Source organism: Carica papaya, chromosome 4 (genome assembly GCF_054855325.1).
Source record: "Carica papaya isolate Zhongbai chromosome 4, ASM5485532v1, whole genome shotgun sequence".
Lineage (NCBI taxonomy): Eukaryota > Viridiplantae > Streptophyta > Magnoliopsida > Brassicales > Caricaceae > Carica > Carica papaya.
Window position 1 is genome coordinate 19,838,807 of NC_142312.1, and position 19,209 is coordinate 19,858,015.

General features: G+C 35.8%; 2 protein-coding genes across 5 annotated transcripts; both read left to right on the top strand.

Moving 5' to 3' along the window:
* The first annotated feature begins 2,113 nt into the window (after nucleotides 1-2,113).
* On the top strand, nucleotides 2,114-8,747 carry LOC110810855 (coiled-coil protein). 2 transcript variants are annotated; one of them, XR_015818514.1, is made up of 4 exons: nucleotides 2,114-2,394; nucleotides 2,655-3,238; nucleotides 4,815-5,317; nucleotides 6,148-8,747. XR_015818514.1 is itself a non-coding variant. In XM_088218064.1 (3 exons), exons 1-3 carry the CDS (start codon nucleotides 2,223-2,225, stop codon nucleotides 5,070-5,072), a joined length of 1,014 nt encoding a protein of 337 aa, XP_088074190.1. In that variant the 5' UTR covers nucleotides 2,114-2,222; the 3' UTR covers nucleotides 5,073-5,464. The 2 variants fall into 2 exon arrangements, 1 of the variants encoding a protein (XP_088074190.1); XM_088218064.1 differs by lacking the exon at nucleotides 6,148-8,747 and having other exon boundaries at nucleotides 4,815-5,464.
* On the top strand, nucleotides 8,535-18,968 carry LOC110810839 (casein kinase II subunit beta-1-like). Of its 3 annotated transcripts, none has more exons than XM_022037136.2 (5): nucleotides 8,535-8,980; nucleotides 16,873-17,091; nucleotides 17,458-17,567; nucleotides 17,670-17,835; nucleotides 18,504-18,968. In XM_022037136.2, exons 1-5 carry the CDS (start codon nucleotides 8,755-8,757, stop codon nucleotides 18,632-18,634), a joined length of 852 nt encoding a protein of 283 aa, XP_021892828.1. In that variant the 5' UTR covers nucleotides 8,535-8,754; the 3' UTR covers nucleotides 18,635-18,968. The 3 variants fall into 3 exon arrangements, with proteins under 3 accessions (XP_021892828.1, XP_021892830.1, XP_021892829.1); XM_022037138.2 differs by lacking the exon at nucleotides 18,504-18,968 and adding an exon at nucleotides 17,945-18,302 and having other exon boundaries at nucleotides 8,552-8,980; nucleotides 17,670-17,832; XM_022037137.2 differs by having other exon boundaries at nucleotides 8,553-8,980; nucleotides 17,670-17,832.
* The last annotated feature ends 241 nt before the right edge of the window (nucleotides 18,969-19,209 follow it).

Consider the following 19,209-nt stretch of genomic DNA (forward strand, 5'->3'; position numbering starts at 1 on the left):
AGGATATGACATCATTGAACATTTCAAACAATTTGATCATATAATAATTTGAATTAATGTCATTATTTATTATTTCAAACTTTTTAATTGCTTATTAAAGATTATTTTTATTGTATTACTTATTTTATTGAATAATCATGTGACTTTTAGTAAAGGAACAAGGAAAAGAAAACATGGAGAGAATCTATTTCTAGGTAATTAGATGAAAAAAGTACTTTTTAAATTAAAATATTGAAAAGATTTTAAACTTTGACATAATTTGGTTGTTATGCATGTTGAGAACAATGTGTTTGAAAGTGTGCTTGAAACACTACTTAATCTCAAAGGTAAGGCACAATACCATATAAATGCTCATTTTGATTTAGAATATATGGGTATATGATATGAACTTCATGCAACTCTTAATAATAATGGTAAATATTTATTTAATCATAATGTTACACTATGTTATTTGATGATAAATAAGCATTTTGTGACTTTTTAACCAACTTGAAAGTTGCATATGGTTATTCTTCTAATATTTCTCGATGTGTAAACACTAAAGAGTGCAAGATTTATGGAATGGAATATCATGACTCTTACGTATTTTTACATTAATATCTTTCTCTAGCTATATGAGGTGTGCTAAGTAAAGAGATATTTGAAACATTGGTTGAGGTAAACACTTTTTTTTCGTGAATTATATGTGAAAACTTTATATATGAACAAGTTAGACCAACTCAAAAAGTTGATTTTAGTAACCATATGTATATTAGAAAGAAAATTTCCTCATCGTTTATCTCATAATGATGTACTTGCCTATTTACTTAGCATGGGATGTGAAAGTTGTTAGACTAGTGCAATATCGATAGATGTATCATATTGAATTTTTTTACGTCTCTCAAAATCATATGTGAGAAATAAAACTCATCGTGAAGGGTTAATTGCTAAAGCTTCTATTGTTTAAGAAGTTGTGAACAAAAGTTCACATTACATTAACAAAGTTGAGACGAGGTAAAACCATGTTGGAAGAACTTGCGATGAATGTGGTAATTCATTTTCCTCAAAATTGAATGTTTTCCAAAAAGTTGGTAAACTTTTGCTTAGGAGAAAATATATTGAGTTGAGCATAGTAAAATTAAAAATAATCAAGGGATTTATATATTAAAAAATAATGACAAACTTTTAGAATTTATAAAGTAAGTATGCAAAGTTTCTAATTTCTTACATGTTCTTTTTAAAAGATTAAATGGTATACTTGATGTGTTCTATCTATTGGTCTTATTAAGAGGAACTTGGGTAAGTAACTTATGAAAGTGTTGAAAAAAGATATGAAAAAGAGTTTTATCAATTGTTTAAAAATAATGTAAGTAAAAGATTATCTATGTCTAAACTTTTATTCTCAATTGCAGGTAAAATATTTATAATTAGTATTGATTCATTGTACAATCTCCATTCTATCTCTTATTTTCTTTAATTAAAAATTATTTGAATATATTTTTATCTCATGATTTTTTAATAGGTAAAAATTATTTAGTTGACAGTAATTAAAGAGATCAGTCTACTATGATAGCTTATTAGTTTTTTATACGGTCTTGATAAATGAGGTTTTTTTTTTTACTATTTTAACTATTTTATCAATTGTTAAAGTTCATTACGAAAGATAGAAGTAGATGAGAATACATGTTACATAGACTACATTGGAGTGTTAATTAATATTATAAAACTTATTTGGTGCAAAATAATGTAGTGCGGTTGGAATGTGATCGGTGGTATATGCATCATAAAGGAAGAGGATCTAAAAGTAACAAACATCAATTTATAATGGTTAATATAACTAATAAGTTATATTAGGATGGTTGACTTATTTAGATATGTTTTAAAAATATAACAATTAATTTTTTTAAAAAAAATTAAAAGTATTATAAAATTATAAAAATATAATAAAAATATACAATTAGTTAAAATATAATGAAAGGAAAAAAGTAAAAAATTGGGAAGATACATAAACATTCACAACCCATGAAATTTGAAGTGTTTATTTTTAAATAATAATAAAAAGAGAAATAATATTTAACCAATTTAATTTACAAATTGAAAAAAATTGGAATGAAGAATACAGACTCATCCTTACCTATAAAGCGTTGGGCATACGGGCTGAAACGACGAAGGGTACAAATTGATAAACTCTTCTCGTTCTGGTATAGAAGACAGAGCTGGCCCTGAATTGAATACAGTAGAAGATGGAAACACAGAGAACGATAAAGAAGGAAGCTATTGAGAGCATAACGGAGAGGCTATCGTCTATCGATGATCTCTACTTCCCTCGCGCTCTTCAACCTTCCGCTCTCACGCCTTCCCACCGTAAATCTCTCCTTCTCGACCTGGTCTCCCGCGATGTCGCTGTTTTTCTTGGTAATCTCACCTTCTTCTCCCTGTTTCTCTTTCGCTTTCGCTCTCTCTTTCTCTTTACTAGGTTTCGAACAAAATGGAGTTTCAGTTGAAATAAATGAGAAATGAAGGTAAATTCGGCAAATTCCTTGTTCATATTTATTATCTTAATTAACCTTGTATAAGTCGGTTTATATATGTTTTCTTGAGGGCGATTAGATGAATAAACAGAAATGTCAGGTTACCGGCGTAAAATTGATTTTTATTTCATATGTTTAATCCAGAACGATATGGATCTCAATTGACTTCTGAGGAGCTACGGGAATTCGATGCACTCAGCGATGACTATGAGGTAAATTGGCACTTGAAGGATTTGAGGAGGAAGCTAAATCCGACTTCAGAAGAGTTGCGCTCAAGGACCGTCGTGGTGAGGAACCGGAGACTGGCTTACCTGAACAAACTGATATCTGATGGGCAGTATTTCTCAGAGGACGCCATGAGGGAGCGAGAGCCGTATTTGCATCATGAGTATGTTGGAAAATTTCAGGATCCTAGTGGCAGGTGCATGGCGAGGCCAGGGGAGCGTTGGTCAGAGACTTTGATGAGGAGGTCGGAAGAAGCATGTTTGGTTGCAAAGATTAGGGAAGAGCAGCAGCGGTTTGGTGTCGCCCAGAGGGATTGGATTGGTAATGAGACAAACCTAAAAGAGGAGGAAGAAGAAACGGAAGAGGAGGAGGAGGAGGAGGAGGAGGAGGAGGAAGAAGAAGAAGAAGAAGAAGAAGAAGAAGAAGAAGAAGAAGAAGAAGAACAAGAAGTAGCAGTAGAAATAAAAGCAAAAGAGGCAACTGCTATGTTAACTCCCAAAGAGGTAATAAGTAAAGCCGTTCAAGAACTGAAAGTTCAGAAAGTTAACTGGGCGTTCTGATTTTTACTTGTATAGGCTGTATCTCGTTCTTTGCATTTGTTACCTTAGATTTCATGTGGCTGGTAGGGCATACGTTTTCCTCTCATTGCCTTGTTCTTGCTCTATTATCTGTTCAACTTTGGACTAATAAACACTGTATGAATATTTTTTTTATAAAAGTGACTTTAAGATGTTACATATCGCAGCTCAGGCTTTTTAAGCTTTATATTTGAGAGCTGGAGTTGTGCAGGTAATTGGTATGGGAAGGCTTAACTAGTAATTGCTTGAATTGGTGGAATTTTTGTCAAGGCTCGTGTTACTGTTTAGCAAGAGTGCTTCCAGGAGTTCATTAATTTTTTATACATGGTGTCTTCCCCTATGAATCATTTGGAACATGAGCTCCTCTTTTCCTATAAAAATAGTGGACTATAATTTGAAACCACACCATTTAAAAATCACGATGATGAGAAAGATGTGCATGTATGAAAGGGAAATTTATCGATCATGTTTTATCTTTGATTTTGAACAGTTATATTTCACTGCTGGTCTACTGATTAGCGATTATTGGTTTATAGAAGTGGAAATGCCAAAACTTGGTGCTGAGCTAAGTGGGTTACAAAACATGTTTGGCTTATATGCCCATGAGATATGATTTTTAGTGCTTCAAGTTATTTGAATAAACACTTTTTAGTTAGTTCATTGCAGTGAACTGCCTGAAAGGCCTGCTGCTGATGTTAAAGGAGAGATGAACATTATTTATTCAGCATTGTATCTAGAAAGACATTGTTAGATGCAAAGTTCTTCTTTGATCAGCCTCTTTCTGTGTCTGCTTTCCTTATGGAGCTAGAAATTATGTAATAGGTTTAGGAGATACTAGCATAATCTTTCCTAGGACTTTTTTAATTTTATTCATGGTATAGTGTACATTTTAATGCTTTCATAAAGGCCATTCTTTTCTTTTTTGATTTATGTTGTATGAGGATGATGCTTTAAGAGAGAGGTAATATAGTTACAATCAAGTGATCTAAAAGTGTCATTTTGATTGCCATAGCAGCATCGCATAATAATTTCGAGATATCTGGTATCAAAGTCAACTGAGATCCATATTTTGTTGGCTATATAGATGTAGGTTGGTAGATAGTTGGTCGGCAGGTTTGTGTTTGTGGGGACTCCTGCTCGGGAAGATACTGAGATCTAAATGTGAGAGTTCGTAAGTTACTCATCTCATAAAGTAGTGCAATAGGAGAAGTTTTGATATATATTTACAGCCCAATGACCCAGTTGTATAATAATACTTGGGCTGCAGAAACCTGGTGTTATAGTGATATGATAATGCTGTTAAGTGTTCAAAATGTTTTGTGCTGCAACTTATGTAGCTTGATAGGAATTTTTGCTGTATACTCTCAAATCCTTCAAATTATTTCCAGTTTAGCATATGGTGAGGAATTGTAATGTGTTATTGATATTCAGAACAGCTATAAGATATAATAAAATGTTGCATGGTTTCTAAAGCACTAAAATTTTTCCTTGTAACTTCTAGATGCCCTTGAGTGATACTAAGGCAGCCAATGGTGCCCGGTTGACAACAGAGGAGAACACCAAGGGACACGCTTTATCAACTGAAGATAGGCAAGACATGATGGAACAGTTCACATATATCATGCAACAGAAGGTTCTCTCAGGAGAAGACTATCAACATTTAGATTATTCAAAAATAGACAATGATGAGACCCTTGATGATCATTGGATAAGAGAAGTCAACCGTGATGCTGAGGATAAGTATTTCGCTGAAGATTGATGATGCCAACTGTTTTGCTCTCTGTTTGCGAGGAATCATCTGCTTGTATAACTACAGATCCCATCTTTTAATGTGGAAATGATATTGGAAGTAGCAGTTTGTTTCACCGGCCTTCTGATTGCATCTTGTTGTTGGCTGATTTCTGATGCCTGTTCCAACTTGGTTAGCAGTAAGAAGGTGAAGAATCTTTTACAGGAGCCTTGATGGAAGAGGATTCACCAGATGGCTCCAACATAGTCCACCAGGTATGGAATCTGCTTTTATAATCTTGTCATCTACAAGAGAGTTATGCATTTATGCTGTTGTGCCTAGTATGGTTTCCAACTGTGTAACTTAAAGTTAGGTAAAAGCTTAATGAGAAGGCTCTTTGGCGTACAGTCTTGCCATGTTCAGTTCATATCTTATTAAAAAAAAAACACTATAGATCTTCTTCAGAGAAGAGAGTAGGCAACAAAAGAAGAATTGCCCAAAAGAAGCAAGATAACTTTCAGTGATGGGGTTAAAGTGAACTTCTGAAACTTGAAAGATTGGAGATGTTTGAAATTATAACTTTTTCCATGATAAAAATCCTAATTGTAATTGATGGATGAAATGTCAGATTCCCAATCTTACAGGGGGCACCATTTGTTGGAATCACTCAAAGAAAGTGCAGACAGAATGTTAAATGAAATTGTATTTGATTGTCGTACATGGAAAGAATTTGTTTCCTTCAACCATGTACGAGTAGGTACCCTCTTCTTCTTTCAAAAAGAAAAAAAAAAAACTAGTTATCCTCTTTCATAATCTTTGGTTGTAACTGTAGCATAGCTAACAGTAAGACTTGATCATTGACCGATAGACCCATCAAAATCTGCCAGTTCGACCTGTGGGTTTGAACCAAAAAAAAAAAAAAAATTAAGATAAAAAAATGTAGGAATGGACTTGGGTTTTATTTATTCTATTCATAATTTTACCTGCCCTGATCCAAGATAGTAAGGAAATAAAATATGAAGTATTATTTATATATCTAAAAAGTATAAATAATAACTGCATAAAATTCTAAGAGGGAATTTCTGGGTTTTGTGCATGCAAACAGTGATGAGAAGTGTGAATTCGGTGATAGGACAATAGAGAGCGAGGGAAATGAATAACAGTGGAGTGAACATGGGCGAAAACGGGCGCCTTTTGACAATTAGGGTTTGTATTCTCTCTGTTTTGAATAACGTAAATCTTCTCAAATGTTGATGTTAGAAATCTTCTGGTTTATGACCTATTTGTGAACCTCAATGCATGCACATCCATATGTTCAGTTTGCTTTCTGTTGTTCAATAAAAAGACGGCTTAGGTAAGATACAATGGCAGCAATTATTCCTGTTCATTGACACGTGCATGATAAGTGTTGCAAACTAGACAGTAAATAAAATGGCTTTTATTGATACTATCTTTAATGTTTTGTGAAAATGAGTTTCCTTTTTACGAAATAAGATTAGAAACGATGAATGGTAAAACGAAAATTGGTTGAGCTCATCTTAGCTAATCAAGCAACTTTTGTAAACATGGATAGGCAAAATTTTCGATTTCTTTTTCATTTTGTATCTGTTATGTAAGTTTAATTCTCTCATCTCCTGTGCATTGCATATTTAATTTTAAATGAATATTATTAGCACACACAACAAATTAAATCAACAATTGGGTTACATTATGGGCTATCTGATTCATATCATTCTTGAGTTAGAAATCTCTATGATTAAACCAGTGACATATTTATTCTCTATGAAATTGACATGTCGTTTGAAATTGCATACCATTTCTTACTATGACAACATGTATTCTGGTTCCTAAATGACGTCTTAGTTTCTAACAGAAGAAAGACCTGAATGACTTGGTTTGCAGATTGATTAAAGATTTGGACATTTCATAACCCATCTGAATATATATATATATATATATAATCAACTTCCTAATGATTTCTAACATTAGTTTACATGAAAAAATTTCAAAACAACTTTGCAAAAAACCATGACGTTAGGTAAAAATTTAGCATAACATGAAATAAAAACCAACAAATGCACGTAAAGGTATAGGCAAATACCCCCTATGATACCAGATTTTAGAATTTTGAACAATCCAAATAATATAAGGCTATATATATATATATATATATATATATATCTGTATTGCATATCGAGATTAAATACATCTCCACCCATTAGGGAATTGCTGTTTTGCCGCAATAGATGAAAATATAGTGTATTTTTAGGTTATTTTACACCTAGACAATTCAAGGGAGATGTATTTATATGAGGAAATTACAAGTAGCTATTGTCATTCATCTTTTATATGTAGAGGTGTGGGCACTCTTCGATCAGATATTATAATTTTTGCCAATAGTTGTGACTATTACTAAATGGTGTCTTTTGATGTATTGACCAAACAATTGTAAATTGATTATTGTAAACAGTAATAAGAAATGGTTGCAATGTTTCAAATGTACCAATCAACATATATTAATATCTTTCACAATATTATTTATATTTTTAATGTCAATGAAAACATTAATTATTACAAAAAAATAATAATTATTATATATGTGTGTGTGTGTGTATAAAAACTTAAATTTAATTTTTTTTTTAAATGAATAATAATTAAAGTGTTAATGAGAATAAAGACACTGAACTTATCTGTGTCTTATGAATAGAAAAAATAATTTAATTAATTTTTTTATTAATGTGTAGTATAAAAAAATGTTACAAAATTAATTTATTCTTGATGTATTTAAATTATTATTATTATTATTTTTTTATAAAAAAAATAATACTGATTAAAAGTGTCAACAAGAATAAAAACACTAAACAGCGATTTAATTAAAAAATTGTTAAGAGGAATGAATTCGAACAAGCTTTGTATGAAAAAAGAAAATCACAAAAAGGAGAGTATTGATAGAATATGTGTGAATAATGGTGTAGATAATAAAAGAAAAAAGAAGAGATGAACGAGTAAGTACGAGAGTGTACATAAGATGATCCCGATAAAATTTTTATAATGTGATAATTATTTTTTTAAATTTTAAAATAAATACTGATTAGTTGCAAAATATGAAAAAAAGAAAGTTGTATTCAGAGAGGGAAAAAAAAAAAAAACATTCAAGAAAAACTAAACATATTTGGTGCAAATTGGGTAAATTGCTAACTCGTACCATACAAAATAAATAAAATTAAATCTACTCAGAATGAGTTCAGATTTATATACCATAAAGATATGAGTTTGATTTCAAACTTGATGAAATTCGTCTTTTTAAGTTCCCTTTGTTGCCTGACTAATTCTTTCTCTCTTAAATTTTAACAAATTTTATTTTTTTTTAATCCAAAAAATCTGTTTTTTTTTTCCCCCCCTTAAATAATGTTTTTAATATTAAATCTTAAATAAAATGAAATATTTGTCCAAACTGTTAAACCAGTTCAGTAATTCCGACGGCCATAGCCAATAAAATCCGAGCATAACTTTTCGAATTTGAGAAGAGAGAGAATAGCCATCTGTTCATCCAAAGCAAACCCTTGATTTTTCTTGCCAAATGGGGTCAGTTTGGTAATTGCAACCACCATGAATCGGCCATACTAGCGAAACAAGACAGTCTCCGACGGCGGAGGAGGAGGACAAGGAGAAGGTGAAGGTGAAGGTGAAGGTGTGAAGGAAGAGGAGAAGGATGTACAGAGAGCGTGGAGCGGGTGGGTCAAAGTCCGAGGTGGGAGCCGTGGATCGGAAGCGAATTAATGATGCCCTCGACAAGCATCTCGAGAGATCCTCGCCGTCTACCTCCAGGGCCACCAACAGCAAGGACAAAATGGCGCAATCTGTTATGATAGGGAAGCAACCTCCTAATCACAGGGACTCTCGCTCTGGTTCTCTCTCCAAAAACAATGCTTCCGTTGGTACCTTTCTATTTTCAATACACTTATATGTTTTTTTATCTTTGATTTATATGCGATATTAGGGTTTATGAGGACTATTTGAAGATTTTCTGTTTAGGTTTTGCTTTGCAATTCAATTTTTTTTTTTGTTTTGTTTTTTGGTTTAAAAGAAATGGATGTTCGACGTAATACTTGAAATCAGCTTTTTTCGTTCTTCTTCTTTTATGTGAGTTCTTTGTATCAAGCGAATTTATGTTATCGTTTGTCAACTCATCAAATTTCTTTTTTGTTACTTTCGAGAGTGGAAGTTCCACTTTCTTAATGAACCTTTATGCATGGTGGGTTCGGGATTTATTCAACAAAAAGAAAAACATGGTGGATTCAGGATAGTTCTCTGGATTTTCGTTAGAATTCTTCTTTAAGTATACGGAAAGAAAGAAGCCGACTCAGAGTCCTATGAAAACATAAATTTGTTATTTTATGTGCGTGAGGTGTGGTTAGGGTAATCTTTTCTTTCTCAAATGCCTTGAGATAAAATTGCTGAGCATATTTTTATTAAATTAAGATTGATAAGTAGTTTTGGGGTTATTATTTTGAGGAGGTAAAGGGAAATTACATCCTTCTCTTATCCGAGCAATATTCGGGAAGCTGCATAGGGTAGAATTCCTACCATATGCAACTTGAGAGAAAGGAAAGAATTCTGGTAAACAGCTCACATGCATGTTTTTGTGAGAATGGATCCCTAAACCATCTTCATTTTTTGCTGCTTTGGTACTAGAAGGTCGTGGGATTCTGGATTCAACCTCCTTAACAGTCTTTGCTTGTTGAAGGCACAATGGCAGAAAAGATTTCTTCTTTGGATAGTCTTCAAGCAGGAAAGTCGTGGATGAAGCTTCTCCCTTCTTGCTTTACCCTGCGTTTAGTTTATTTACAAAGAAAGAAAGAAAAGAATCTGTAAGGGATTTGATTTGCTTCCTTTCCGTAGAATTAGAGATTATTGATTCAAGACCATGAATATCTTATTTAAATGTCTTCTTTGTCTTGAAGGAGAAGATTTAGGAAACTCAATTGATATTTTGACCTTTTTTTAATTTGTATGTCCTTTTCTACATGGATGGCATTCCTTGGTTCTTTGTTTTTATCATTTTTCCTTTTCTCAAAAAAAGTCTATTCTCTACCGAACTTTCTTTTTTTTTTTTTTCTCAAAATGTTTCTTGTTGCACAATGTGATTGGATGTTGTAATAAAAAAATTATAAAGCTCTACTCATTTTTCAGTTGTTTTCATGAATCAATTTAATAGCATCCATTGTCTTGTGTCATGGTAGTGCCTACTCCCTATTTCCTCCTTAATAAATTTTAATCTCTGTGCAACTCTGTAGCTTGCCATCACCCTAGGATTGGTTGCCTCCCACCAGCCCCTAACCTTCTCACATAAGCCTTCCATCTTTAACCATTTATCATCAAAGTGGAAGGTGCATGGACCCCATTTTATGCCATCCGCCTCCAAACAAATAGGGAAGTGATTGGAGATGATCCTTTGCATATGTTTCTGACACAAGTTTGCCACTTGTACATGACAAACACTGACCCAAAGAATTTGTCAATAATGGAACAAGGTGGCTTGATTCTCATATTAGACCAGATCCATTTACCTCCCACTAATGGTTAGATCTACCAATTCAAGTCTATCTATGATGTCCTTGAACTACTCAGTATAACTATGAGGAAAGTGTTATCTTGATCTCTCACTCCTATAAAGCACCATATTAAAATTCTGACCAAGTACCCATGACCATTCCCACTTCCTCTTGCATGCGTCCAAGTGATCCCATAACAATCTCCGTTCCCAACATTCACCTCTATTGTAGACACCCATGAAAACACATCTAAACTCACTACGATTATCTTGAAAAAGACAGGAGACAGTGCAATTGTCCACTTGAGGGAGTTTTCTCACAACTCATCGACCCTGTCTTCTGTAACAAAAGAATGCCAACTGAAGTGCCTTAGATTGGTAATTCTCTCCAGCCCACCTCTTTAGCTTTCCACATGCTGTGAACAATCCCCACCCCAATTGCTTCCATTTTAGTTTCCTCCAGACATGCCACTTCAAGATTCCATCTACTCATGCACCCCTTTATAACTTGTCTCTTCTTGTGGTTGTTGATTCTCTTCACATTTCACGATATAATTTGGCCAAACAGTAATTATTTTGCTTGCTGACGACTCTCTCCCTTTCGCCCCTCCTTCTCATACCATCATAATTGACTGTTGACACTAGTCTCCTCAGCTCTGTCTTCAACCCCATTTTCCCATTAGCTTTTTTCTTCAATCTCTCCCCCCTCTCTTTTTTTCTCTTCTCCTCTCTTTCTCACGAAACATTTCCATAGCTTTACTCTCCATGTCCTTAAAAGACACCCCCGCCAACTCGTTCAACAGTTGGGCATTCTCAATCACCCACTGAGAATCTCCATCCTCCACTCTAGTTTCAAGACCTTCTTCACACACCTCCAATGTTTCCTCTCTAATTTGCAAAGCTAGTCCTAAAAGTTTCCTAACCTCCTCCTCCTAGGCCGCCAAAACAATCTCCATTCCAGGCCTGACTTCCAATTTGGTTCATATTCTCCATCCCCTTCCCCCACGCTCATCTTCTCATTCAACTCACTATCTCCTCCATCTCCATCACTATTGCTCCTAATGCTCTTTTCTTCGCAGTCTCCTTTTTCGTCTCAACACCCACAACAGGTCTGACCCCTCCACCTTTCAAACTCCCATGACTACCATCATACTTCATCGACTCACCTTCCTTACCATCAGAATCCTTGCCCTTTGCCCTTTCCACTTATGCCACCTCCATTTCCCCATTTTCTCTTTGCAAAGCCAACCAACTCGAGAAATAAGGTTTTCCAATAAACGGGTTATAAGGCTGACTTGTTTTTCTTACTAACCTATTTTGCAAAGCTGTTGTTATTAACTTGAGCCCGTTGAACAAGAAAACCCAACCTTCTTAATCTTAACATTGGTCTAGCCTAGGCAATCTCGTTCTTCTATCGTCTTCAGTATTACTATCGGGCCTTCGAGACGGCCCAACTTGCCCTCAACTTTGCTTGGTCCATCAACTTTGCTCAGCCCATTGCTTGAGCCACCTCTATTACTTGCATTCTGATCCAACTTCTTCATCTGGCCCAAATGACCCCCTGCCCTGTTGTTTTGGCTCCCTCTAAAACGACCTCTAGACATTGCATTTTGACCACTAACATTCTGAATCTCAAACTGCTTGGTCTAGTGTCGGGTATGAATCCTTTTTTCTCTACCTGGTCTCCCCCTACACTGGTTTCCTCAGCATCTACGCAAACAATCCGCCATTCTTCACCTTTAAACGCCCCTTGATCGTTGCTCTGTAGCATGGACAAAGGATGGTGGCTTGTATCACTTCCTTCCTCTTCCTATTGCTTGGTAGTTCGAGCTTAACCCCAGCTACTTGATGGAGGGCTTCCATCAACCCCCACGAACCTGCCGGGAAAGCCCCCACGAACCTGCCGCTCTTTCCTTATCCAACACCTCTTTACTCTCAGACTGCATCGATAGTTTCCTCATCTGTTTTGCCCTAATGTCATCCATAGTTTGTGTCAACTGCTCCGTCTACTCCTGCTCCACACCCTTTCTCCCTTAACCCAAAAGAACTCCTTAAAGTAATCCAACAACCACTGAACATCTTCTCCTTGGAAATATATAGCTTTTTGGTAACACCTCCCATTCTCATAAATTCTCATCCCTAGCCCTTCCCCAACAATATCAAAGCTTTTTTGCTCAATCACTAGAAATCTCCTATATTTGGACACCATTTTTATTCCCTAGGCGTTGCCGCAAGCGCGAGGTGTCTATTTGCATCCTGCTATTCTAGCTATCCCTCCTCCTTCACAACTTTGCCCTCCTGTACTCAGCTCCTTTTTTTGTTTAGCTCCTCTCTTCGTCTCAACTTTCTATCTCCCCGTGACTCTCTCTCTAGACTCTCTCAAAATCCCATTGCTTACAAGGCTTAAAGTTTGATTAGAGGTAGGGTTTAGACATGAATTGGAGTTAAAGTCAATGCTTGAGGAAATAGCGAATATTGATAGGAAGGAAGAGGATGGGGTCTCGAGTATTGAAGATTTTGCTAAACAAGTGTCCTTAAAGTTTGAGGTAGCCAACAGAATTCAGATGGAAGAAATTTCTTGGAAAAAAAAGGCTAGAGCCCGATGGGTTGAGGAGAGGGATCGCAACACCAAGTTCTTCCACTGTTAGCTAATCATCACAAAAGGAACAATTATGTGGAGTCCTTGGAGATTGACAATTGTGTGATCGAGGTAATAAATAGCTGAGGATGAAGCCCAGAGACTACTTTTGTGGGCTGTACAAGAAAGAGTTTGACTGGGGAACTAAACTTGATGACATTACTTTTAGAGTCCTTGATGAATCTAGTAGGAGGGAACTAGAAAGAGGCTTTTTGAAAGATGCGATCCTTGAAAGTCTTTTGACATGCAAGAGAGATAAGGCACCAGGTCCAGATTGATTTAATATGGGTTTCCTGCGGGAGGTCTAGCATCTTATGAAAGGGGAAGTTGTTTGAGTTTTTCCTCGGGTTACATGATGATGAGACATTTGTAAAATCTCTCAATGCATATTTCCTAATGCTCATTGTTAAGTTTGGAGGGGCATGGTGTATTAAGGATTTTAGAACCATAAGCTTGGTTAGGTGCACTTACAAGTTGATTGTCAAGGTTCTGGTAAGGAGGATTGACTAAGGTCATGGACAAAGTGATTGGAGAGTCTCCGCATGCTTTTGTTGGGGAAAGGCAGATTCTTGATATTACTTTGATTGCCAATGAAGTAATTGATGAATTGGTGCATAGGAAGAGAGAAGAGGTGTTGTGCAAGCTTGATATAGAGAAAACGTATGATCATGTGAATTGGAGTTTTGGGAATTACACGCTCATGAGGATGGAATTTGGGGAAAAATGTTGTCGGTGGGTCGAGGTATGTATCACCATAGCTTCCTTTACAGTTATTGTGAATCGAGGATTGTCTGCTTTTCTCCAGGCTACTAGAGGGCTAAGGTAAGGAGACTTGCTCTCTCTCTCTGTTGCTATTCATAGTAGTCATGAAAATTTTGAATAGAATGTTGATTTGTGCTAGGAAAGTGGTCTGTCCAGAGGCTTAAAAGTGGGTGTGGGGAATCATACAAAAGAGGTTACCCATTTATTTTTTATTGATGATACTATGCTGTTTGGTGAACTGGATAATGGTGTTATCTTTGACCTCAGATGCATGCTGATGGGTTTTCAAGAGGGCCCATAGTTTAGTATCAACCTTGCTAAATTAGAGATGGTGAGATTGGGATGTTGATGGTTTTGCAAGAGCTTTGGGTTGTAGCATGGCTAGTTTGCCCATTCGATATTTGGGTCTACCTTTGGGCGCAAGTTTAATGTGAAGATATGGGAATGGTGGTGGACAGATTTGAACAGAGACTTACTTGATAGAAACGTGACCTTTCTAAAGGGGGAAGACTCACTCTCATTAGAAGCATACTGAGTAATCTACTTGTATATTATATGTCTCTCTGTACTATGCCTGTGAGCGTGGCCAAGAAGTTGGAAGGTATTCAATGCAGGTTCCTTTTTGGTGATACAGAGGACAAGCGAAAATATCATTTGGTTGCATGAAATGAGATAAAGAAACCACTACCCTTTGATGGTTTGGAATTATGGCATTGGCGGAAACAAACAAGGCGTTGCATGGTAAATGGTCGTGAAGGTTCATGAATGAGGAGGATGCATTTTGGAGAAAGATCATTTCTGTTAAATACGGGATGGAAGAGGGAGGTTGGTTTATGGGAATGATGTCAAGATCTCATGGGAAGAGTGTATAGAAGAGGATAATGGTAGGAATGAAGAAGTTTTAGGCACACATTAGATGGAAGGTTGGTTTGGGGAACAAAATCAGATTTTGGGAGGATCAATGGATGGAAGGGGGTCTTCTTAGAGATCACTATCCTTGGATTTATGTTATAGCTCAACACAAAGATGCAAAGATATGTGACCTTTTCATGGCCCAGGGAGTGGGGGAGAGGGTTTGGCAAGTTTTGGCAAGAAATTTGAATGATTAGAAGATTGAGGAGTACGGGCAGTTACTGAACACACTCTCACTTGTGTCGATGGATGGTGGCAGTGACAGACCCCAGTGGAGTCTCACGAAGAATGGGTCCTTCACAGTTGAATCCTTCTACCAGGAGTTGTTTAAACATGATGGTAATGGGATGAGATTCTTGGGCAGACAAATATGGAAGGCTAAAGTGCGTCCTTGTGTATTATTTTTTTGCATGGGAGACAAGTAAAGAATGCATCTTAACTATTGACAATTTGAGGAAATGGGGAAAGATTTTGGTGAATGCCTCGTACTTTTGTAAGAGGACTGAGGAGAGTTGTAACCTCGTTTTCTTGTGGTGTTTAGTGGTGCATCAACTGTGGGTTATGTTGTATGGGTTGATAAGCATCAGTTGGGTGATGGCTGACTTGGTTATAGATATGAGATTTGGGCTTGGAGGGGCATCAGAGGGAGGAGTAAACTAGCAGACTTAATACCGCTTACTATAATGTGAACATTGCGGGTTATGTGATTCTGAGTATAAGTGCCCAAGCCATCTTCTTCTATGATGTTTGGAAATTAGAAGGCTTTGGATTCTGCTCTAAATCTCCTTGATTTGTCTTGGGTGCTCCTCAGTTTCGTTAAGGAGTAACTTTGACGTGGCGTGGAATCTTGGATACCAAGTAGAAAAGCACCTGTTCTCTCATCCCTCTTTCTGATTTTTGGATTATTTGGAAAGAAAAGAATTATAGAGGCTTTGGAAGTACCTCCTCTTCTTTCACCAGGGTCACTGGGCTAAGTCTCTCTGTATTTTGTTAAGGGTCAGCCATTCTCATTGAAGGGGATATTGTTGATCTTTTTGACTATTTCTATTGGCACAAGATTTCTTTTGTAAATGGGCTCCAGCCTTCGATTCCCTTATGTATTAATCATTTATCTTTCTCTCTGGAAAAAAAACATTAAAACACATGCTGCCTGACAAAATCCATGGTACAGGAGTAAGCTCATTGAGCAGTGGAGAAAAATAAAAAACTTTAGAATTTGTCCAAGACAAGTGGACCCTAAAATTTGGAGGATGGGTGCATCAGGCACAATGAGCCTCACGAAAGTATCTTTGTTATATAACATATGAAGGTGCTAGGCTCATAAAACTGTTGCTAACTAAAGGCTTGGTATTGTGGTTTGTGGTAAAGATTTTGCTTCTTTTACATGATATTTATGTGCATCTTATTCAAACTGTTCTGTTCCTATTCACTCCTAATTTAATTATTTGATATGTAAATGCTACTAATAATTTGTATATTGATGCAAAGTTGACTCAACTCTGGTTATATTTTCAATTCCAAACCGTGGATTTGTATTCCTAGTTATTGAGGAAGGAACAAAAAAAATACTTAAATTTGGACCTTAACCTTGAATTATGTCATTATTTCCTTTCAAAATTCTATTCCTCTCGTATTGCATTCTCATTCTTATTCCATTGAATTAAAATATGAACAAACACTCAACCTTAATGTGTCATGCCAAAACCTGAAATGTTTAGTACATTATGCGTGCTGGCAGTTTTATTTTTATGGCTTTGTTCTGCCATTTTCTTTAAGCAAGTTCCTATTCTTATTTACATATCATACTTTTCTTTTCAATAGAGCAGATCTGCTGGTTGTGATGATGACGTGATATGTGTTTATTTCCCTGTCTTGTATTTGGTTGTGTTTCCTTTTGTGTACTATGGAAGTGAGCACTGGTTTGTATGTATTGCTGAACCTATTTATTTCTATTTTGGCTGTAGAGGAATCTGAAACAGACAGTGAAGAGTCAGATGTTAGTGGTTCTGATGGAGAGGACACATCCTGGATCTCATGGTTTTGCAATTTGCGAGGAAATGAATTCTTTTGTGAGGTTGATGATGATTACATACAGGATGATTTTAATCTGTGTGGACTTAGCAGTCAAGTTCCTTACTATGATTATGCTCTTGATTTGATTTTGGATGTTGAATCTTCTCATGGTAAGCCTGTAAGGTTGGAATTTGTTGCAACATTGTTTACTCTTCTTGTTGAAATGTGTGTAATCACACTTAACTCTCCGGTATTTCCTTTTGTTTTTTCTCATGCATACACTATAATGTAGTTTTTATTGTTACAGAAGCATGCATTGATGTAGTTGCATTGTTACAGAAAATTCTCAGATCAAGTATATGTTTTCTTTTCATCTAGTTTTTTGATTGTTCATGCAAGGCCTGTCATGTGTATCATAGTTTTTTCTGCTTCTGATTTTCTTTACAATGTACCTTTGAACATGGTACATTTTATTGGCAACTTGTTAGAATATTAAAATTTTTGTACTGAACAATTTGGATTGGCTTGAATTTTAGGTGACATGTTTACTGAGGAACAAAATGAGCTCATCGAATCAGCAGCAGAGATGCTTTATGGTCTCATTCATGCTCGATATATCTTGACCAGCAAAGGAATGGCTGCCATGGTGAGCTTTTGCTTATGCCTTCAATTTTATGGCTACACACTTCATTCTTCATGCCCTTGATATTGGGCACTGCTTAAAACTATGCTGTTGGAACTTCTGCAGTTAGACAAGTACAAGAATTATGATTTTGGAAGATGTCCTAGAGTTTACTGCTGTGGACAACCATGTCTTCCAGTTGGTCAATCGGACATTCCTCGGGCAAGCACTGTTAAAATATATTGCCCCAGATGTGAAGATATCTACTATCCTCGGTCCAAGTATCAAGGTAGTATCCTTCGTACTGTTGAATATATTTTTACAGCTCTTAGAACACATTAAGCATGATGTTCAGCATGTAGTTTCAGGAGTAGACATTTATGCATATTTTTTTCTTCCAGATTAATGGTTAGATGCATAGACGTGCAATATCAATGTCATGGTGCTTCTTTTAAATATAGGTTAGTGTCAATTTCAGCCTATGTATCCAATCTTGTCAAGGAATGGCTTGAATTTTGCAGTTGGACCATTTGCATGTATATTGCTAGGATTTTTGCGTTAGAGATGGTGAATAACAAGTTGAAACTATACATTTTTAATGGTATACAGTTGTGCGAAAAACATTTTCTGCCTGTACGTTTGGTGAGACATTTTATGTTTTCTAGTGGAATTTAACTAGATGATATTATCAGAATGGTAATGAAGTGTCAGCATTTGGGAGAAGCAGTAAAGTAATAAAATATATGGAAATAATGAACAGTTGGTTGTCTGCTTTCGGATTACATGGTTGGATTACAAATCATGTAAATATGGATATTATTAGCTGTTGCATGGTTAGTTTTAGTGATTGATGTAAAAGAAGATGGATGCATGTCAAGTGGGACTTGAAAAGTCCAAGGCATGTGCCGTGGGTTTGGCTTTAATTTGTGATGCATCCTAAGCTTCCTTAACTCTATCTAGACATTGATGGCGCCTATTTTGGGACTACCTTTCCTCACTTATTCCTCATGACATATGGTCACCTCAAGCCACAAAGGGCATCGCAGAACTACGTTCCACGAGTATTTGGATTCAAGATCCACAGGTCCTGATGCTGGAAGCGAGATTTCATTGTGGCAAGAGTTCTCGTAAGTTTGTACCATATAGCTTCGGCTATCATATACTTCACTTGAGAATTCAGGTATAGTTTTAGTAGTATTCCCTCTTTCCCATCTCTTTTACGTGAGGTTCCCATAAAGCAAATTTGCATTGTCACAAACTTTATTTCAATTTAGCTACCCTTTCAGTGGGATTTTCGTTTCCTTTGTTGTCACTCCTTATAGCAAGTGATTTAAATTGTTTTGTAATTTTCTTATTTTCTTCCATACTGTTCTCAGTTTCAATCAATGACTACCTGGTTACTGACGATTAAACCATTGCTCTCAATTGTCTTGCATTTAGCCAAGTTTTATTTTCTCATTCCTAGACGTTACTGATATTTAAGGTGTTAAGATTTGGAAGAATATAGGTCTGTTTTAATTGGATTTCATTTTCGATTTTTTTACTAGTCTTATTTTGTTGATTTTTAGTTGCTTTCTCTCTTTTTCTCTCTCTCTCACTACTTGAAAAGTCAGGATGACTATAGATTTAACGGAGTGAATTGGACATTTTGGGTATGAAAATTTGC